The 22,106-nt window shown below is 47.3% G+C and overlaps 1 protein-coding gene across 1 annotated transcript in view; it reads right to left on the reverse strand.

Annotated features, from left to right (window-relative positions):
• SNCA (synuclein alpha) overlaps positions 1-21,851 on the reverse strand; it is a 104,620-nt gene extending 82,769 nt beyond the window's left edge. Inside the window, exons 1-3 of the mRNA XM_084627400.1 lie at positions 21,577-21,851; positions 14,841-14,986; positions 7,780-7,821 (exon numbers count right to left, since the gene is read on the reverse strand). Coding sequence (XP_084483526.1) covers positions 7,780-7,821; positions 14,841-14,961 — 163 coding nt within the window. The 5' untranslated portion in view covers positions 14,962-14,986; positions 21,577-21,851. The remainder of the gene's footprint in view (positions 1-7,779; positions 7,822-14,840; positions 14,987-21,576) is intronic.
• Between the last annotated feature and the right edge of the window lie 255 nt (positions 21,852-22,106).

Raw genomic sequence — 22,106 nt, forward strand, 5'->3', positions numbered from 1 at the left:
GTTCACAGAACACACTGACTGCATGCTACTGCTAATCAGAAACAATTCAGTGAACTAGTCAAATTCCAGTTATTAATTTCTCAGGATTTTTAAAAAACATTTTCCTAACAAACAGGAGCCATTGTTTCTCAGCCTGTGAGTAACATTCTGAAGACCTCGTTCTCAGAAAAAGGTTTACTCCAGTGTGGGGTTTTAAGCCCATGTCACACAAAAAATAAATACAAACCAAAGCTATCAGAGCAAACTGAGCTAGTGGCCAGATCTATGGCTCTAGGGAGACGACAATACATTTACCCTCCATACACATCAATAGTTCTCCATTCTGCCTTGTGGAATCTTACAATGATCTTTCTGGTCATTCACTCCCAAAGGCTCTCCCCCACCAGCAGCTTGCACTGTTGTGAAATCAATCTAGAAAGCAGGATTAGGACCATATCACTCCGAGCTTTAAAGATACAGGTCCAGATTTTCAAAAGAGCACAACTCCCAATTAGTCACCAACACCAAGGGTCAGACTGTCAAAAGTGATCAACATCTAATGTGGTGCTTCTCTTGAAAAAAATCTATCTGATCATTTATTTTGGTGTCCAAATGGTCGATAAACTCTTCTGAAACTCTGGCCCACAAGATGTATCCACACCCACAATTTTACTAGTAAAATAACAGAAATCAGATCAAGCTGTACCCTGTAAGTGGTGCACAAACACATTGCTCTTCTTCTGGCAATTTTCATTTCTTTCCAGCAATTAGATTCCTTCCATTTCTTATGGAAATAATTTCAGCTTCCTATATCAAATGGCTCATTCTACAGATTACTATAAGCGATTACAACATCAACAGAAAATAGCTGGGGGGAAAACACACAAACAAGTGTCCCCATTAGAAAATGTTATTAACAAGTTAGGTAATAAAGGACAGCTTGCAGGAAGTCTATGCAAATGACTTAACTCTTTGTCATACCCACTGCCAATGGAAGTAAAATAGAAGTGGGAAGTTGAACTTCAGACTGTAACTGTTTTCTTATGGTTATTATTTGTATTGCAGTAGCAGCTAGAAGCCGCAGCCATGAATCAAGACCACAATGTTGTACGTGTTGCCTTGGGGAAAAAAACTGCAGAGAAGAGCCTGCCAGAGACTCCAACCAAAGCAGGGACCTGTGGATGCCCAGAGAACTTTTGACAGTTCTGAGTGAACTTTCTCTGCCCTGAACTGATTAGCTGTTTTCTCTCCAGTTTATTTAGAGTGGGTTAAAGAATTGTCAAAAGCAGAGCTGGTTAAAAATGGTGAGTATGTTTGGAAAATATGTCTGAAAAATGTTGCATTTTAAAAGAATCATAAAAATGTTGACGTTTTCCATTTTTGAATAAAGAAATTAAAAACTGAACAAATTGTAAAGGCTTTTGTTATTTGTCCCCCTCCTCCTCCAGCTTTTTCCTCCTTCCAGTGGCAAAATGCGGGACGGGGAGAAGCAGGAAAGGTGAAAAAAGTGGGTGAGGACCACAACCCAAAAACAACTAAAAAAAACCTCAATAAACAGATTGTTGTGTTGATTTTTATCCAGAAGTCTAATGTTTTTCACTAACATTTTTTATAAAAACAAGCACTTTTTGAGAAAAAAAATTAAAAACTTCGACCACCTCTAGTCAAAAACAGGAGCACTGATGAAGACAAGAGGCGAAATTCTCAGCTGCTGTTGACTAACATTAGCTCCATTGTTTTAACAGAACTATTAGCATAGCTGTATTGACTTCAATCAAATCATGCAGATTTATACTATTTAAAGATTTGCCCTATTAACTCTGTATCACTGACAAAACAAGGAAAAATATACTGAAGTTTGGGGCCCCACAGATGTATTAATGCAGTTGTGATATACAATGGCTCGTACACAATGCCATTATTAAAACCACATTTCTTAGATTACATTAAGGTGACAACAGTTGACATATAGCAAGGGTGATTGTCTATTGACTACAGTTGCTAATACACTACAGTGTATAGAGAAAGCCTTCTCCCTGGGCGTATGTTTTCTTTTCCTGAAAAGGGATGTATTTCTCCTCAGGAAAGTTTTAGTACATGCATGCAAACAAGGAAAAGGGACAAGGAATCTGACTGCTGTCACTGGTTTTAGTAATATAATCGTAATAAAAATTCAAAAGATGGGAACCCGAAGAGTAGCTATAGAGTTCACCTCCCAGTACTGTAGGTTAACCTGACAGAAGAGACACAATAGGTGCCATTAAAGAGATTTACTGTTTACTGTGGGACAATATGAACAGCTTGTTGTTACAGTCTACAGGAGAAATTGTTGCATTAGGTCCATATTTAATAGCACCCAGTGTATGTAAAGAAACAGGAAGACAAACCAACAGAAATGCAAAGTGTAACTGCATCCTGCTGGCTTAGAGGGAAAAGAATAAAACACATTGCAAAAGAAAATAACAACGCTGAGCATTGAACCCGATGTGCGTCTGCCTCTGTGCACACAAGTGAAGGCTTGAGAACACCCCATCTGCCAGTTTCTGTCTTACTACCTCAGACACCATTGCCAAATCATTAGTCTGGGCTGGGATACAGATCTCAACAATCATGAGAGGCTGCTGAATAGCTTTCCTGGGAAAAGCTGCTTTCTCCAGAGACAAAATATTCATTTGAAGTGCTTCCATCTCGAACCAATAAGCAGAGATGATTTCTGCAGAACGTGAGTAAAGCATGCCACCCAAAGCGTGTTCTCGCCCAGAAATACAAGGTTAGTATTATACTGGGTTTGCCAAGAATAGATTTTAGCTAATATTCTTGTATAAAAATTTCAAAAGCACGACCGTGAGCTTTAAGGTCAATTTTTAAAAGTCACTTAGTGTGGATTTACAAATGTGCCTGAAGATGCTGCTAGGTACCAAGGGGGATTTTCAAAAGCACCTAAGCAGGTTAGGTGTCTCCCACGGAGTCACAGAGGCCCATACTTTGGCGTAAGATTGGGGCTAGAGGTGCTGAGGCAATGATCTCTCAGATCCCTTCATGTAAGTGCAACAAACTGCAGTTGTGGAGAAGATGTCAAAGTGCATGCCCCCTCCTCTGCTAAAAGCAGAGAGAGACTGGGAGAGCGTTTCCTCTTACCTGCTTGTGAGGAGTATTGATACGATTACAGGGAACTGGTCAGCCTGTAAGCTGATCGGCTCATATTGTCTATCTCAAGCCCTCACGGTTTCTGGAGCCCATGTTGCTTATTGAAAGAAATGGGCAATAGAGAAGTCAATTTTCCCTCAGAAACCAAGATACCTGCTCAGGTACCAGTTATAAGAGGATTACAAGGCAGTTCTATGTACCACCACTAGGTGCATCAAAGAGTTGTCTCTTATTTACTCTGGAACTCCTCGGGAACCCTAACTCTAAGGAAGAGCCATCCAAACCACACAAGCTTCCATTTGATATAATTTTACTGTCTATACTAAATAACAAAACAAAAGCACACATTTATTTGATTTGTTTATAAACATAATCAAATTAGAATGAAGTGGATTAATATCAAATCATCAAATTAATCTAATCAGGTTGATCAAACCATATCCCATACAAAACTCTATGTAGTAATTTGGGAATGCAGCAGTTTATCAGCCCCCACAGTAATACAGCAACAGCATGCTGAGGCAGCAAGGGTCCATAGTGCCAAATATCCATGGCCACTTTGTATAGCTTTATTCTATGTGTCTAAAAGCCCCACGGGGTTATTGCAGATCTGGGTGCAGCCAGATTAACCATGGACAATCACATGGCTGCTGCCAGTCCATGGCTGAGAAAAGTCCCCTCAAGGTGATCTTCAGGGCTCGAAGAGTGGGGGGACTATCTCCAAGGCAGGCAATCTGACTAACAAGTGCCAACCAGCAGTGACTGATTATAACGTCAGTCCTCTCCAGGCCATTTCTCAATAATACATCCCTATTCCTGATAAAAATTAAACCATCTTATGCCCAGTAAAAGCGGCAAAGGGTCCTGTGGCACCTTATAGACTAACAGACATATTGGAGCAGAAGCTTTTCGTCGGATACACGAAAGCTTCTGCTCCAATATGTCTGTTAGTCTATAAGGTGCCACAGGACTCTTTGCCGCTTTTACAGATCCAGACTAACACGGCTACCCCTCTGATACTTGATTATGCCCACTAGTTGCTGCTGACAATGTATATGAAATGCCTCAAGCCTTCTGTTGCTAATCAAGATATTCGCTGTATCAGTTATTTGGCTGGAACCGGAAAGTCAGAATTACTCCATGGTGAAGCTAATGTTGAGAGTACAGCTCTGAAGCCACTTAAGGCAGCCTGCCTGAATTACTGGCTAAATAATCGTCAATCTCTTCCCCTCTGGTTCCAACACAAGGTTATATGAAACATTCCAATCCCATTCAAGATGACACAACTCATTACATTTCATATTTCAATCACACATTTAGACGAAAATAGCATGATTTATCAGGATTAATTTCCATGGACTGGTCTACAGGACACTTTATTAGCATATATGACACAATCATTAGCTATAATGAAATACAAATCTGGATCCACCCACTATCTTTCCTTTCCAGACCAATTGTTCAGATCCAAAGATTCATTTCTTAAACCCAGTTTCCCCGGTTTGTACTGGAGGGAGCAAGTTCTCTAGTCACTTACTCCATATGAAACCATACTGCTTCACTTTAGAACCTGCGTTCTCCAGCTTTTGAAGCAAGTTTGCTCTATTCACTGTAATTGTACAAAGGTATGACCCATTTCATATTTTTAATTTACATTCAACAATCCAAGTCCATTACTGGAGCTCAACTGCACAGAATTAAATAAAAATATTATGGAATTACTATCAGTAAACCTAAGCCTTGTCTATTCAGCTTGGTGTCAGCCTTTTCCTGAGCTGGATGAGACCTATCATCAGTCAGTTATGTTATTCTATTCTGGTTTGCCTAAAATTCATAATGATCCTTTTGTGGTCAATTTTTTTCACTGAAGCAGCATTTAGCGGAACTGATGCCCTTATGTTCTTTGTCTTACAAACAAAATTTTACGTCTTCCCTCCCCCTCCCAACCCTCTCATACGCGTAATGCATCCAGCTGGAATCCCCCTTCTCATGAATATCAGACATAGACTGGTATTCACAGGATTCACAATAAATCATTTCTACTTTCTTCATGATAGGCAGCTTTCATCCCTGCTAGGCTGCTGCACAAAAATATTCGAATATTTCTGCAAATTCAACAGGTTCACAAAGTGTCCTTGGACTTTTCAAGTTCAAGTCCAGTTGGTCATTATCACCACCACTTAATTATCTGGATGTCCATGCTGGTTGTCTAGATACACCACACATCGGACACACCAATCACCACAGATCCTCTGCTAGTTCAAGTGGAGTCTCCTTTTCTTCCTCCTTCTACCCCTTAACTGAGCTCTGGCCAGCTTAGATTGATGTCAGGCTGAAAACCTTATAGCCGGGATTTGTAACAACTTAGAATGCCTCAGTGTATGTCCTAAGGCTAAATTTTGCAGCACTGTCACAGCTAGTTGCTTAGCTGCTAAAACATCCTCCTTATTCCTCAACCATTCATTTGGCATATGATGTGAGACAGGGCTAAATAAGCCTCCCAAGAAGTTTTTCTTCAAAAAATGTAGGGTTTGTACAGCTGAGCAATCAATCAACTGCTATTTATCTCCTCTGGGCTTCTCGGTGGGGCAGTAGACAATAGAAAAAGTCTTTGTCTTACCCCAGACTGCTTTCTTTTCTAATTCCTTATCTGAGCTATTAACTTTCATAGTGGTCTTCAGAATCGCTGAACTTCTTGCTCAGGTATTTTCGCAAGCCTTTAAGTAAATGTTTATGCTGCAGCCGGAAGTGTGCCTACGAGCATGCTTAGACAGACATGCGCTAGATCTGCTCGAGATAGCATGCTAAGAAGAGTAGAGTTGATTTTGTGGCACAGGCTAGCCCTCTGTTCCCCTTGGTCCATTGTCAGGTGGATAGCTCATGACACCATCCATGCCACATCATCCTCACTGCTATTTTTAGAGCTAGTGTGTGTCTATCTGCAAGGGTTGGGAGGCAGTACCCAGATGAAGTGTAAATATGCCCTGCGTTGATCATTCCAAAGAAGATAAATTGCGTGGAATTCAGTGTACTATGCAGATTTTTCAAACAGCTTAAAAGCTTAAGTCCTAACTGCTCTGTGTGGATATCAAAGAGTTTCACTGACTTTGCATCTTACTGATTATTGCACCATATTGCTTACTGATTTTTGCCTGACCACACCTGTTATTGTCCAAATCAATTCAATGCACAGATTCACTGACTTTTAAACTGTACAGCTAATAAGGTCATGTGCATGCCCCATGAAGCCTATTTTTCAAATTGTAAAGTGCTAATGTTGTTGAAATAGACTGTACTTTGCAAGGACAATTTTAAAATCTTCATAACTGTGACAAATTCAAACCAAATTTCTTGACAATTCTGAAAGGCACTTCTCCCAAAAGGGCAATTTCCCTGCCAGCTTTTAGCCTCCTATTCCTGCCTACTTAAAAAATCACAATAATTTTAACAATGGGAGAAATGTTATTTTGCCCTCTCCTTATTCTCAAAAATGGCTGAATTGTTTTTGCTCAAACTTTCTAGGGGGAAAAAATCGTCCTCAGGAAGAGGCCAATTTTGGTAAATTTCAGGCCAAAAAGTGACAGTTTTGGAAAGTTCTGAGCAGTTGAAAACAGAGCAATAGAATGTAAATGCTTAGACACTGCTTGCTAGAGCTCCGGTTTCAGATAGATTAAATGGATTAGACAAACACAAGATCACCTGCTGTGTACAAATTCAGACAGGTATAGCTCTACAGATAGATGAAGAAAATTGGGAAAATATCACTTCCACTCTTCATTATGGACCCAATCCAAAGCTCCATGAAGTCTGTGGGACTCTTTCCATTGATTTTCATAGGCTTTGGATCAGGCCCTATGAGTTCAATTCTACTGTGTCCCTTCATATATTGAAATGGTGCAAAGAGAACCATCCGCCAGTTCCATACTCTCTAGTGCCATGGAAGAGTTTCAAACCCTGTGACTCATTCAGGTTTGAGAACAGTTCAAGAAAAAGAGGGCATGGCTCAGATAAAAAAGCAGAGGTGCCACCTGTGATACAGACCCCAGATGTATTCTCCTCGGGGGGGCCTTGGAATATCTGCACAAGGTGAAAGCTTACATCACAGCAGCTCCAGCATTGCCTAAAACGCTCCACCACTTATTGACTACTGACACTGGTCTCTACTGTGTGCTTCAAATGCTCCCTACTTTCCTACAGCCTTTCCTTCCCATGTGCTTTGCACAATCCCTGGTATGAGTGACCTCCTGACCACTAGCTTCTGCATACTCTGCTCCCTGTCACTGGTTGTGTTGGTCCCAGTTCCTAATCCCCAAGTAGCATCAGCACTCTCCACCTCCAGGCCAACTGTCACCCACTTTACAACACCCTCATCCCCCAAATCATCTGGCAGCATGGGTCTCAGTCCTCCTGACAGATACACAAGCATCCTACTCTACCTCATATCCCCCAAATACATTCCCTTTCACCCTCTCCCACATTCAACACCTGGTGCCCTTCTTGCCCACGCAAGGAGAAAGAGACTTGCCCAAACAGGGCTGTCAATCTCTATGGTGGAGGCTGTGCAAAGACGAAGAACCCATTTAACAGCTAGATGGCTGATTTGTCATAGATTTAGATAAAAAGACAGTTAAAATAATGTACTTGTGTGCTTACCTGTTGTGACACCATGAACAACTCCATCCCTGGTCCTGGAACCTAAACAAAGCAAAAATCATTTTACAATGAAGTTATGAGCATTCGAAATACCAGTTAGCAAATACTGGTACAAGTGAGTGGGTGATGGGAAAGCAGTAAATATAGCACAGCTGATTTTAATAAATCGTGATAGTGTCTCATAAGATGTTTAAAATTAATTCAAATTGGGCTTGATATAAGTAATGGCTTAAGGACTGAAGATCACCTGGAGAACCACCAATAAAGGGTGAAGATAAGTGGCCACGTTTTGAGTTGTGGAGTGGGGGAAGCATCCATGTTAGGTGTTCTAGTAAACAGCTTGTGAAGTAAGCACCCAATCCTGCAAAAACTTTTGAACATGAATAACCTCACTCATGTGAGCAGTTCAACTAATGTCGCATATGCATAAAATTACTCATGTGTGTAAGGCTGTGTAGCTTCAGGACCCAGGTTAGCATATGTGATTTACAACTCAATCCTGCAGTCTTTACTCTGGTCGTAATCTGGGGGGAACTGCAAAAAGTTAGGGCAGGAAAATGATATAAAAGGGCACAGCGATAATAGAAACATGGTCATGAAATTCATTTTGGAAAAGTGCAAGCTAATATTTCTGTGGGAAGTAATCTAAAACAAATGGTTTAATGAGAGTGGAATCTGGAAAGCAGCTATGCTGAGAGATGCCTAGAGGTAACAGATATAATACTGGACATGAGTGTACAGTGTGATGTGGCAGCCACAGATACCAAACAAATTTTGGGATGCATATGCAAATGCATCCTGGCTCTTTAGGGAAAAATCCTGCATTGGAAAGGAAATGGGCTCTTTCCACTGGAGTCAGTGGTAAAACTCCCATTCACATCAGTGGGAGCAGAAATAAACCTACAGGGAGTGCTTTTGAAAATCCCACCCTTAATGTCTTTTTCCATCCTGGACTTCTAGTTCTCTGATTCTATAACTTAGCTACATGTGAAGGGGATGAGCTCATCTCTGGCCTACCATGCTTAGCAATTTACAGTGCAGAGAATGGGTATGTGATACATACCATGGAAGGCAAAGTAATAGCTTTATAATACCATTGGGCTAGGTCTTCAAGGGACAGTATTGAGATCTAAATTTTAAAAAGCATTTCGTTTCTTTATTATGCACATTATTATATTAGAAAACATTTTTCCAAGGAGTTAGTATTTAGAGACTTCTAGCTATATTATTTTTTTAATTTGGATAATTTTTATGTATCATATTCAGTATACACACATTGTTTTGCATACAGGGCTTTTCAACAGTGTGCATGTGCACTGTTTCTTTAAATCTGTAGTAGGAAGCCAAACAAGAGGCTCTAGGGAAAATTCTAGGCAGAAGCTCTACGGTGAAGCAGGGAGAAAGTAGCATGAGGTTTAACATTGTTTTCCTTATTCTAATAAAGTTTTTTGTTTAGCGTTAGAAGAAAGAGACAGTCAGTGATTCTTTAGAGTTGTCACATTAGGGTACCACACTAATATAAATGTAAATATTGTAGAACAGCACATACTCTCCATCAGCATTATGTTTCGTACTTTACTGGTGCCAGTTTGTTAAACTAAAACCCTGGGGTTTATTATCTGTACTATCAGATTTATGAACTTTTACATAATTGAAAATGTCTTGTTACTAAAGAGTAAGAGCAGAATAAGAATAAGGAGAGAGAGAGAATGAATGATTTCTTTGTGTCATGTGAAATGACTTCATGCTCTAGCCTGGAAAATGAAGATGCCAGACTTGCCCTGGGTACTTTGGAGAAGATTGTCTCTGTCTGAAAATTAGGTAAATAGCCAATGATCAGAACAAAGGGTAAAGAAATGGTGTCCTTTCCTCTTTATATTCATTGTTCAATTTGTGCAAGGAAAAACACAAGATGTTCTTCTCCATTCCAAATGGTATCATTGCAAGGTTTCTGAGCTATCTGATTAAAAACAAAGCAGAAGAAGTCCTTTCAATGTGTAAGGATTCCTCTTAAATCACCAGGGCTCAATCCCACGTCATATGTGCTCTGGCCTCAATCCAGCAAAGCATGTTTCACTTTAAACACACGAGCAATTCCATTGACTTGTAGAAACGGCCTACAAAGCACTTCATTGGCTTCAGTAGGACAATTCATGTGCTTACAATTGAGCACGTGCTTAAGTGCTTTGCTGGATTGGAGCCAGAGCACTCAGCCCCTTGCTGGATTGACTCCCTTGCTATTATGGGCTAAATCCTTCAAGTGACATAAGAGCATGGTTATGATGTTTAACTGTACAGCTGGGGTAGGGAGAAATGGGGTAAAGCAGCAAAAAATCCTCACAGAGGAATTCTCCACAGCAGATATCTCCAGAAAGGAATATATATCTTGATTCTTACCTCACTTACACTAGCGTTACACAGGTATAATTCCACTGAATTCAGTGTAGTTAGTCCCGATTTACATTACTATAACTGAGATAAAGAATCAGGTCTGTGGAGAGTGGGCCTGTTGCCCACATGAGAGTTTGGCCAGTGGATCCATCCAAAGCACAGATTTGCATAAGCAAATTCATACTTGGCAGAAGGTAGTAGCCAGCTAGCTATGCAGTTTTCCTGGCTTCACACTTCATGGTGATACCTTACTTGTGCTGTGTTGTAGCACAGCTTCCCTTTTACTTAGGCTTTGCTCAGCATCAGAATACAGTCCTGTAAGGACAGTGGCTGAATTCTGTGGGACTAATTCTGGCTGGAGAGGCCCAGGGGCTCACTGAAGTAAAGTTGCAGCCAGCAGTGGGAGCATATGATGGGAAGTGGCTGTCTTTATTCTGGCCACTCCAAAACATCATAGAAAGGTGCCCTGCATGACAGGGGCTGTGGAAGGGGAAAGAGCATGAACTCGCAGGCAAGAAACATGGGCTGCACGTACACTCTGATTCAGCAATGGCCTCTCTGCACAGATTGCACAATTCAGGCAGAATAGTGGCACATGTGCACACTACTTTTCATGTATACATGGTTCATGTGATTGCACAGGAGGAGGGGGGTGGACATTACTCCTGTTTTCAGGCAGAATTTGGACCATTGGGTGAAAAGTCAAGAAATAATAGATACCACTCTTCCTTCCCATTTCAACAGTACTTGTCAGCACTATTAAACTTAAGTAGCTATTTTGTGTGTTGGCAACGAGACCCAATCCTACAAGGGGCTCATTTCTGAGCACTTCTTTAGAGGTGCCGAGTATTTTCAGCACTTCACTGAATTGCGACATAGGGCTGGTTAAGGCCCTTTCTGCAGTGGTGTAGGCACCACTTTAAGCAACAGCTGGTTGGGGACAGGGAAGCATGACCCCACTTGGGAGGAGGAGAGATTATTGCCTCTGCTTCTCAGTGTTCCTATAGGGAACTGTTTCCACAAGGACTTTAGCAGGGATTAGGCTGCTCATTCTTCCAGCAGACAGAATTGGAATATCTTTGCTATCTCACTAGCCTTTCTGCTGCCAAAGAAAAACAACATATGCCTTGAGAGAAGGCTGCAGCAGAGGCATTTCTATGATCTAAACAATATGGGGAAGGTACAGTTTTGTAGCCGTGCACCTGCTGTGGGTCAGATCAAATCTACACAAATATGAACACCAGAGCTTGAGTGCAGTGGAGAGGGGGAGCTGACTGGGAGAGTATCCCAGCTACCTGATACTGAGCTATCCAGTGTAAGTTAAAGCTGCAGAGGGGGGCACTTTGTCCTACACCAAGATCACACAGCAGCAGAGAAACTGGAGTAACAAAGCTTCACTCTGCCACATGCCATCTCCTGACAAGCCTCATCCCTTTTCCCTGAGATAGTGAGAGTTTGAGGCCAAGATTAGAAGACTGCAGTCCCTGATTCAGAGCATCAAAGCTATACTCGGAGTCAGATTAAAATACTCTTTCTTGCATTGAGTAGTACCACACTCCTCACACAGTCTCACTGAAATCAGAATCTAGTCCTTACTCACTTAAATGAAATTAGCATAAAGATAAACATGGTTAAGTAATCCCTATTTAGCTTCATAAACTCATACGTGCAAAGCACCCATAATTTCTAATGAAGACAGTGGGACTCAAGTTTAAACAATCTGGCCTGAGTGACTTGCACAGGCCACCCAGCAAGTCAGTGGCAGAACAGAAACCAGAACCCAGGCTTAGTTGCTGAATGCCCAGTCCCCTTCTCTTAGTAACAACTAATCAGCATGGTTCCTTTGTAAGTTATACCTTCACTATGAAGGATCTGATGCTCAGCGGATGTGAATCAATGTAGCTCCATTGATTTCACTGGACCTATGCTGGCACACACAAGCTAAGACTCTGAACACAGAGTGTAAGAAAGAAGCTAACTCAGGGCCTAATCCAAAATCCATCCAGGAGGGGCTTTCCAGTGACTGCAACGGACATTGGATCAGGTGTTAAGAAAGGAGGAAAGAAACAATGGGAGAGGAGAACAGCATTCAGGATGAAGATAAGTAGAATAAAATCCAAACTTTCTCAAGTCTTCCACAACCCCCTTACCCACAGATAGAAATGTTCCTTTGTGCCCTAGAAGATTAAACCATTACAATGATTCCATTGCTTCCTAGACAGTGGATATTTTTCCATGGGATTCTCTTACCACCTTTTTTTGCACTAGATATCTTTTTTACTATGCTCTGAATAATAGGTAGCAGTAATTTGGACAGGAAGAATTCAGCTTCTCATTAATCTGTCCCCAAGAACTTATGACAAAGAGTCATTGACTAGTTGACAACTGAAATTTAAAAATTACTATCAAGACGCTCTCAATTCTGGTCTCAATAGGCTCTTTTTGGGAAGGTGTCAACCCGTAGCATGACAGAACCCACTTGTAATGCACCCAGTTATAGCTGCAACTCTACATACAGCCATGTGGAGTAAAAATCCTCAACTGCTTCCATGCATTTCACTACATTATAAATGAGTTCCACTGTACTTTAGGAATTTAGCCATTCTCCTCCTCCTCCTCTGATCTGTCTGAGCAGGAGAAAAGAGAAGTTACCACTGCCCTGTGCTGGGGAGGTAAAAAGAGGAGTAGCTGGCTTCCTTTTTTACATCAGGGCATGAAGGAGAATCAGGCCAACCTAGATCAGTTGACATTTTTAACTACAATTCCAGCTGGGGAAGAAGAACTTCCAGAGGCAAGACACACTAGCTGTCATCAATCCTGGGATGAAGGAGAGTGGATCTTTTGCCAGTAGCTCCTTTCCTGTTATCGTGAAACTACATATATGTTTATGTTTCCTTTATGAAAGAAATCAGTTCAGTGTGGGATCACTCCTGCACTATTATTAATTATTAGTATACAGACCCTACCCCTAAACAATTCACAATCTAAGCATATTGAAGACCATGGGAATTTTGCCATTGATTTCACTGGAAGCAGGACTGGGTTTTAGCATTCATAGTATCACAGCAAATGGAAAAGGCATGGAGATTAACTCAGCATACACTTTGTGAGCATACCTAATAAAAAGAAATCACAGAAGAGCTATCCTGATCTACAAGGAAATAAAACATACACCACTGAAAACTAATAATAGACAATGAAATACTGAAAGATATTCTGATAATTGTGCAAAAATGCCTACATACATTGAAAGATATATTCATTTCAAATTTAGTTTGCAAAATCACTGCTTTCTGTGTTAAATGGAATTTGCTATGGCTTAACTGGAAAAGAATGTTCAAGATGGGCTAAAATGTGTAGTCTAATGTATCTGGAGCAGATATAATTTGTTAAAAACTAATGCTAACCTGGAAGGGTATTGGGATTCAGGAAAACAAAAATAGGAGTGTGTGGCAAACCCAATACTTCATAGCAAGGAAATTATTCCAGTTTTCAACCATCCTCTGAAATCTGTGCACATCTCCCTAAGTACACATAGCATACCAGTATTTACCTATAAAACCTTGAAAAAACAGAAAGGATATACTGAAAGGAATATATTATTTCATTCACATTTTTCCATGACCTAATTTAACTTATGCCTCCATTTTTTCCTTTGTTTCTTTTAACTAACCAACCATTTAATCATCATGTGTTTTACAGGTTCTTTCCTATGAATTTTTCATCACAGCCTTTGGAAGACACAGTTCTCCAGAGCTTGGAACCTGCTAAGCAACGAAGATGATCCTGTGGTTAAAGCATTGGACAGGAATTTGAAATGTGAATTATATTCCTAGCTCTGCACAGGCTCCCTGTGTGACATGGGCAAGTCACTTAACCTCTCCTTGTCTCAGTTTTTCCATTTATAAGATGGGTATAATAATTCCTCTATGTCAAAGGGTTTCAGTGCTCATTCTTTCATGACCCATGGAAGGAAGGTGCTATGGGCCTATAATGTAACAAGTAACCATTAGAGAAAACTCAGTCAAGGGAGGTAAGGAAATGAGATGCTTGTACACAGAATACTGAATATCAGGAATCTTTATTTAAAATCTTGAAAAACAACTGATTATATTCCCTTCCAACTACTGAATCATCTTTGCTTTATACAGTGAGGAAGGATAGGGTTGGATAAATTGCCAAATTAACTGACTTTTTCTTTAAAATAAAAGTCCTTAAAATCCATATATTTGGTAACATTCTGGTTATAAAGCCACCTGTCATTCTGTCTTTGTATATTGTTAATTACTGTACCAGCCTGTGTGCCCTTAAACTTTTAGGGCTCTTGGACAGTTATTTTTGGCACATGTCTCCTACAGTACAGTGTAATGTAAGGCACAGATCTCCTACGGTATGGTATCTATGGTTTTAGCACCATGCTAAAATAACGGGTGGCTATCAACAATGCAATGACACCCCAATGGACTTTAGGTCATTGTCCATCTTTATAAAGGTTTTACTTCCGACTTAGGACTCAACTCTGATCACATTTCCATAGCTGTAGCTTTATTATTGAGTTACTCTATACTTATAGCAAGGTAACTCTGGATCCTCATCTTTTCACTGATCATTCAGTTCAGCAAACAGAAGCAAACAGGTTAATAGCAATTGGTTTTCTATTGCCCACCTACCTACATAGAGAACGCCCTCTTTCGTCTTTCCTGCTGCTTCTGCCACACCCTGTTTGGTTTTTTCTGCTGCTGCCACAACTCCCTCTTTAGCCTTGGAAAGCCCTTTCATGAATACATCCATGGCTAAAGATTTTCTTTACACAGCTCTAGGGGAAAAAATCAGAAACATTTTGAATAAGAAAATATTTTTCAGACAGGAAGACTGATCAAACTCTGACTGGAACGTTATTTATAAAAAGATTCTGTCTGTCAATCATCTATATCCACATATTATATATCTTCAGACATATATATCTGTATCTGGCCATAGTAGCATTCAATATTTCATGCAGAATAAAAGTGGTTCAACAAGTGCATACAACAATAAGCGCAATTCTACAAACAGCCTTCATGGCTTCTCACTTTCTACGACACAAACAAGTTTAACAGTGTTACAGACACAGATCAGGTTTATGCAGTACTCTCACAAACCAAGTAGGACAAGCGTAGCCTTTTTAAAAAAAAGCCATATAAATGAAGAGGTTTCAATTCACTGTAGAAAATAATCCATTTCTGACAGGGAGGTGCACTGGTTGACTTGACCGGTTTTTTCTAGATCCCTTGATTCTTGACTGAGACACAATTCCCACTGAAGTGAATGGGAGTTTTGTTCGAAGGACTGCAGGATTTAGCTCTTTGGTTAGATGATATTCCTCCACATCTCCTCACTCAGAGCCACCAGTGTGGTTAAAAACACACCATCAACTTAAAAACTAAACAAACAAAACAAAACAAAAATCACACCTCTCTCTGAAAATCGTTTACCTACTATTAGTACAAGTAACCCCTATTATAATTATATTATATCCCTATATTCACAGTGGTCCCTTCTAGCCTTAGAATCTATGAACTGAAAGAGGTTAGGAAAAAAAATCTATTTTCCCTGTGTGCTTGCTTAGTGCGTCTGATAGCATTTAGCCATAGTCAGTTTCTCTTTCCCCCCTGCCATAGTCCGTTCCCCCTGTTATTTGTGTGGGTCTTTTGGGTGGCAGAGGGGGTGAAAAAGCCATTTATAATAATCTGTTAAAGGAAAATGTGATTGTAAAGCCACAAACATTGGCAGGTGGTTTCAGCGCCAGGTGTGGGACCAGGACCTTCATTTAAGTCCTCAAAAACAAACAAACAAACAAAAACCCTAGCAATGTCCCTTTAACAAATTAACTCTGGATCCTTTATTTCTCCACCCACACACAGAATAAGAGTCTATTGATGCCTGTACCTCCCTTTTTCTTGCGTTGCTGAGTAGGAGGACGGGGTGTCTAAAGAAACATCTGTAGCCACCACTACCAACTTGTGATCATTTAAATGCGAAAATAAAAAATACGAGCGAGGTTTGTGGCTCATTAACACACACTGCAAAATCCTTCCCACAGAAAGAGAACAGCTTTCACATTGCTGAAAATAGGAATGTCAGTTTAAATGCATGAGACCTCTCTCTCTCTCTCTGCCTGTCAGACAATCTCTCTGGGAGCTACTAGGGTGAGGCAAGATCTAACCAGACTTGACACCTACCCTCATCCGCAGGGGAAATCTCCAATTCCCTTTTACAAAACCCGCCCTCCCCCAGAAGGATGCAGCTCCCTGGACACTGTCCTAACGGAAATTACCCCGAGCAGAGAGAGGAGGGATGAGGCATCTCTGTGCACATGTGCAATGACAGTTCAGACGACAATGTCTTCAGTCCCTTATCCCCCCCGTCCCCCGAGAGTTGCACTATTGGACCATAATTGCCTCCTTGGTGAAGATTCCTGAGGCGGAGGAGGGACTAAGCGGAAGGATAAAACTAAGTTTGTGCAGCACATGCTGGGTGTGGGAAAGGAGGGAGGCTCCTGCTGGAATCCACTGCAAAGCCCCGCCTTGGGGCAGCGCCACCCCCGAGCGAACCCACAAGCAAATGGGGAGGAGGGCACCTGACTCCCGCCCAGCACTACCCCCCAGGCCGAGGGAGCGGCCTCTCCACCCTGCAACACACGTACCCTTCCTGGGGACAGGCACATACGGACCCAGCCGCCCAGAGAGACAGGGCAGGGGGCAGGATCACACCGGCACATGCAGCCCGGGTCCCACAGAGACAGGGCTGGGGGCCAGGATCACACCGGCACATGCGGCCCGGGTCACACAGAGACAGGGCTGGGGGCAGGATCACACCGGCACATGCAGCCCGGGTCACACAGAGACAGGGCTGGGGGCAGGATCACACCGGCACATACGGCCCGGGTCACACAGAGACAGGGCAGGGGGCAGGATCACACCGGCACATGCGGCCCGGGTCACACAGAGACAGGGCAGGGGGGCAGGATCACACCGGCACATGCAGCCCGGGTCACACAGAGACAGGGCAGGGGGCCAGGATCACACCGGCACATGCGGCCCGGGTCACACAGAGACAGGGCAGGGGGGCAGGATCACACCGGCACATGCAGCCCGGGTCCCACAGAGACAGGGCTGGGGGGCAGGATCACACCGGCACATGCAGCCCGGGTCCCACAGAGACAGGGCTGGGGGGCAGGATCACACCGGCACATGCAGCCCGGGTCACACAGAGACCGGGCTGGGGGCCAGGATCACACCGGCACATAGAGCCCGGGTCACACAGAGACAGGGCAGGGGGCCAGGATCACACCGGCACATGCGGCCCGGGTCACACAGAGACAGGGCTGGGGGCAGGATCACACCGGCACATAGAGCCCGGGTCACACAGAGACAGGGCTGGGGGGCAGGATCACACCGGCACATGCAGCCCGGGTCACACAGAGACAGGGCTGGGGGCCAGGATCACACCGGCACATGCAGCCCGGGTCACACAGAGACAGGGCAGGGGACAGGATCACACCGGCACATGCAGCCCGGGTCACACAGAGACAGGGCTGGGGGCAGGATCACACCGGCACATGCAGCCCGGGTCACACAGAGACAGGGCTGGGGGCAGGATCACACCGGCACATGCGGCCCGGGTCACACAGAGACAGGGCTGGGGGCAGGATCACACCGGCACATGCGGCCCGGGTCACACAGAGACAGGGCAGGGGGCCAGGATCACACCGGCACATGCGGCCCGGGTCACACAGAGACAGGGCAGGGGGGCAGGATCACACCGGCACATGCGGCCCGGGTCACACAGAGACAGGGCTGGGGGGCAGGATCACACCGGCACATGCAGCCCGGGTCCCACAGAGACAGGGCTGGGGGGCAGGATCACACCGGCACATGCAGCCCGGGTCCCACAGAGACAGGGCTGGGGGGCAGGATCACACCGGCACATGCAGCCCGGGTCACACAGAGACCGGGCTGGGGGCCAGGATCACACCGGCACATAGAGCCCGGGTCACACGGAGACAGGGCAGGGGGCCAGGATCACACCGGCACATGCGGCCCGGGTCACACAGAGACAGGGCTGGGGGCAGGATCACACCGGCACATAGAGCCCGGGTCACACAGAGACAGGGCTGGGGGGCAGGATCACACCGGCACATGCAGCCCGGGTCACACAGAGACAGGGCTGGGGGCCAGGATCACACCGGCACATGCAGCCCGGGTCACACAGAGACAGGGCAGGGGACAGGATCACACCGGCACATGCAGCCCGGGTCACACAGAGACAGGGCTGGGGGCAGGATCACACCGGCACATGCGGCCCGGGTCACACAGAGACAGGGCTGGGGGCAGGATCACACCGGCACATGCGGCCCGGGTCACACAGAGACAGGGCTGGGGGGCAGGATCACACCGGCACATGCAGCCCGGGTCACACAGAGACAGGGCTGGGGGCCAGGATCACACCGGCACATGCAGCCCGGGTCACACAGAGACAGGGCAGGGGGCAGGATCACACCGGCACATGCAGCCCGGGTCACACAGAGACAGGGCTGGGGGCCAGGATCACACCGGCACATAGAGCCCGGGTCACACAGAGACAGGGCTGGGGGCCAGGATCACACCGGCACATGCGGCCCGGGTCACACAGAGACAGGGCTGGGGGGCAGGATCACACCGGCACATAGAGCCCGGGTCACACAGAGACCGGGCTGGGGGGCAGGATCACACCGGCACATGCAGCCCGGGTCACACAGAGACAGGGCAGGGGGCCAGGATCACACCGGCACATGCGGCCCGGGTCACACAGAGACAGGGCTGGGGGGCAGGATCACACCGGCACATGCAGCCCGGGTCACACAGAGACAGGGCAGGGGGCCAGGATCACACCGGCACATGCGGCCCGGGTCACACAGAGACAGGGCAGGGGGGCAGGATCACACCGGCACATGCAGCCCGGGTCACACAGAGACAGGGCTGGGGGGCAGGATCACACCGGCACATGCAGCCCGGGTCCCACAGAGACAGGGCTGGGGGGCAGGATCACACCGGCACATGCAGCCCGGGTCCCACAGAGACAGGGCTGGGGGGCAGGATCACACCGGCACATGCAGCCCGGGTCACACAGAGACCGGGCTGGGGGCCAGGATCACACCGGCACATAGAGCCCGGGTCACACAGAGACAGGGCAGGGGGCCAGGATCACACCGGCACATGCGGCCCGGGTCACACAGAGACAGGGCTGGGGGCAGGATCACACCGGCACATAGAGCCCGGGTCACACAGAGACAGGGCTGGGGGGCAGGATCACACCGGCACATGCAGACCGGGTCACACAGAGACAGGGCTGGGGGCCAGGATCACACCGGCACATGCAGCCCGGGTCACACAGAGACAGGGCAGGGGACAGGATCACACCGGCACATGCGGCCCGGGTCACACAGAGACAGGGCTGGGGGGCAGGATCACACCGGCACATGCAGCCCGGGTCACACAGAGACAGGGCTGGGGGCCAGGATCACACCGGCACATGCAGCCCGGGTCACACAGAGACAGGGCAGGGGGCAGGATCACACCGGCACATGCAGCCCGGGTCACACAGAGACAGGGCTGGGGGCAGGATCACACCGGCACATAGAGCCCGGGTCACACAGAGACAGGGCTGGGGGCCAGGATCACACCGGCACATGCGGCCCGGGTCACACAGAGACAGGGCTGGGGGGCAGGATCACACCGGCACATAGAGCCCGGGTCACACAGAGACCGGGCTGGGGGGCAGGATCACACCGGCACATGCAGCCCGGGTCACACAGAGACAGGGCAGGGGGCCAGGATCACACCGGCACATGCTGCCCGGGTCCCACAGAGACCGGGCTGGGGGGCAGGATCACACCGGCACATGCAGCCCGGGTCACACAGAGACCGGGCAGGGGGCAGGATCACACCGGCACATGCGGCCCGGGTCACACAGAGACCGGGCTGGGGGGCAGGATCACACCGGCACATGCGGCCCGGGTCACACAGAGACAGGGCTGGGGGACAGGATCACACCGGCACATGCGGCCCGGGTCACACAGAGACAGGGCTGGGGGCCAGGATCACACCGGCACATGCGGCCCGGGTCACACAGAGACAGGGCTGGGGGCCAGGATCACACCGGCACATGCAGCCCGGGTCACACAGAGACAGGGCTGGGGGGCAGGATCACACCGGCACATGCGGCCCGGGTCACACAGAGACAGGGCTGGGGGCAGGATCACACCGGCACATGCGGCCCGGGTCACACAGAGACAGGGCAGGGGGCCAGGATCACACCGGCACATGCGGCCCGGGTCACACAGAGACAGGGCTGGGGGGCAGGATCACACCGGCACATGCAGCCCGGGTCCCACAGAGACCGGGCTGGGGGGCAGGATCACACCGGCACATGCAGCCCGGGTCACACAGAGACAGGGCAGGGGGGCAGGATCACACCGGCACATGCAGCCCGGGTCCCACAGAGACAGAGCTGGGGGGCAGGATCACACCGGCACATGCAGCCCGGGTCCCACAGAGACAGGGCTGGGGACCAGGATCACACCGGCACATGCAGCCCGGGTCACACAGAGACCGGGCTGGGGGCAGGATCACACCGGCACATGCAGCCCGGGTCACACAGAGACCGGGCTGGGGGGCAGGATCACACCGGCACATGCGGCCCGGGTCACACAGAGACCGGGCTGGGGGGCAGGATCACACCGGCACATGCAGCCCGGGTCACACAGAGACAGGGCAGGGGGCAGGATCACACCGGCACATAGAGTCCGGGTCACACAGAGACAGGGCTGGGGGCCAGGATCACACCGGCACATGCAGCCCGGGTCACACAGAGACAGGGCAGGGGGCCAGGATCACACCGGCACATGCGGCCCGGGTCACACAGAGACAGGGCAGGGGGCCAGGATCACACCGGCACATGCAGCCCGGGTCACACAGAGACAGGGCAGGGGGCCAGGATCACACCGGCACATGCGGCCCGGGTCACACAGAGACAGGGCAGGGGGCCAGGATCACACCGGCACATGCAGCCCCACCATCCTGTCTCTCTGGCAGACTGGGTCTCTATGGGTCCCCCCCCACCCGAGAAAATCACACTCTGCAGGGATAAGCACGTACAGATCCACCCAAAACACAAGCAGCCCCGCATCCAGGCTTCAATGAGAAGCTTTTTCCACTTCGCCCAAACTACATTCCCCCCCCCCCCAAAAAAAAAAAAACCCGCGTCGGGAAGGCTCCCCCAGCCCCGTTCACCCCGGGAGACAAACCCCGGAGCACCCGAGCGCTCCCGCCCCGCGCGCTCCATCCCCGGGTGGGGAAGCAGCGCAGCCAGGGCCAGGTCACTCACCGCCGGCCGGGCTCCTCAATCTGCAAATGCGTTAAAACCGGCACCAAGGGGAGGCGAGGGGTGCACAGCGGAGAGTCCCCGGGGCAGCGGCCCCCCTGTTCAGTACATCCCCGACAAAGCAGGCGGAGGAGAGGCGGAGAGGGAGTCCGGCATCTAACGCACCCAGGTCCCAGCTCCACAGGCGGAGAGCGAGGAAGAGAAGGGGAGGAGGAGAGCGGGGGAGGGATGTTCATCCACTTTCAGCGTGCAAAGCAAGCCCCTCTCCCTCCTTCCCCACCCTCTCGGGCTGATTTGCCAGAGGGAGGAGAGAGCCGGCCCCACCCTCCCATCCTTGGGGGCAGGAAATCTTCTCCAGATCCACTCCCGCCCACCAACCCCTCCTTAGCCTGAAGTGGGGCGAGAAGAGAGGGACAGCGCTTTGGCTTCAGCACCCGCACGCCTTGTGACTGCTAATGGGATTGGCGGTGGAGAGTTTCCTCCACACAGCTATTTTTAGCCCCAGTTTGCCTACTCCCGGGAGCTGCAGGCTC

This window comes from Lepidochelys olivacea, assembly GCF_965140295.1.
Source record: "Lepidochelys olivacea isolate rLepOli2 genome assembly, chromosome: 4".
In the NCBI taxonomy this organism is placed as follows: Eukaryota; Metazoa; Chordata; order Testudines; family Cheloniidae; genus Lepidochelys; species Lepidochelys olivacea.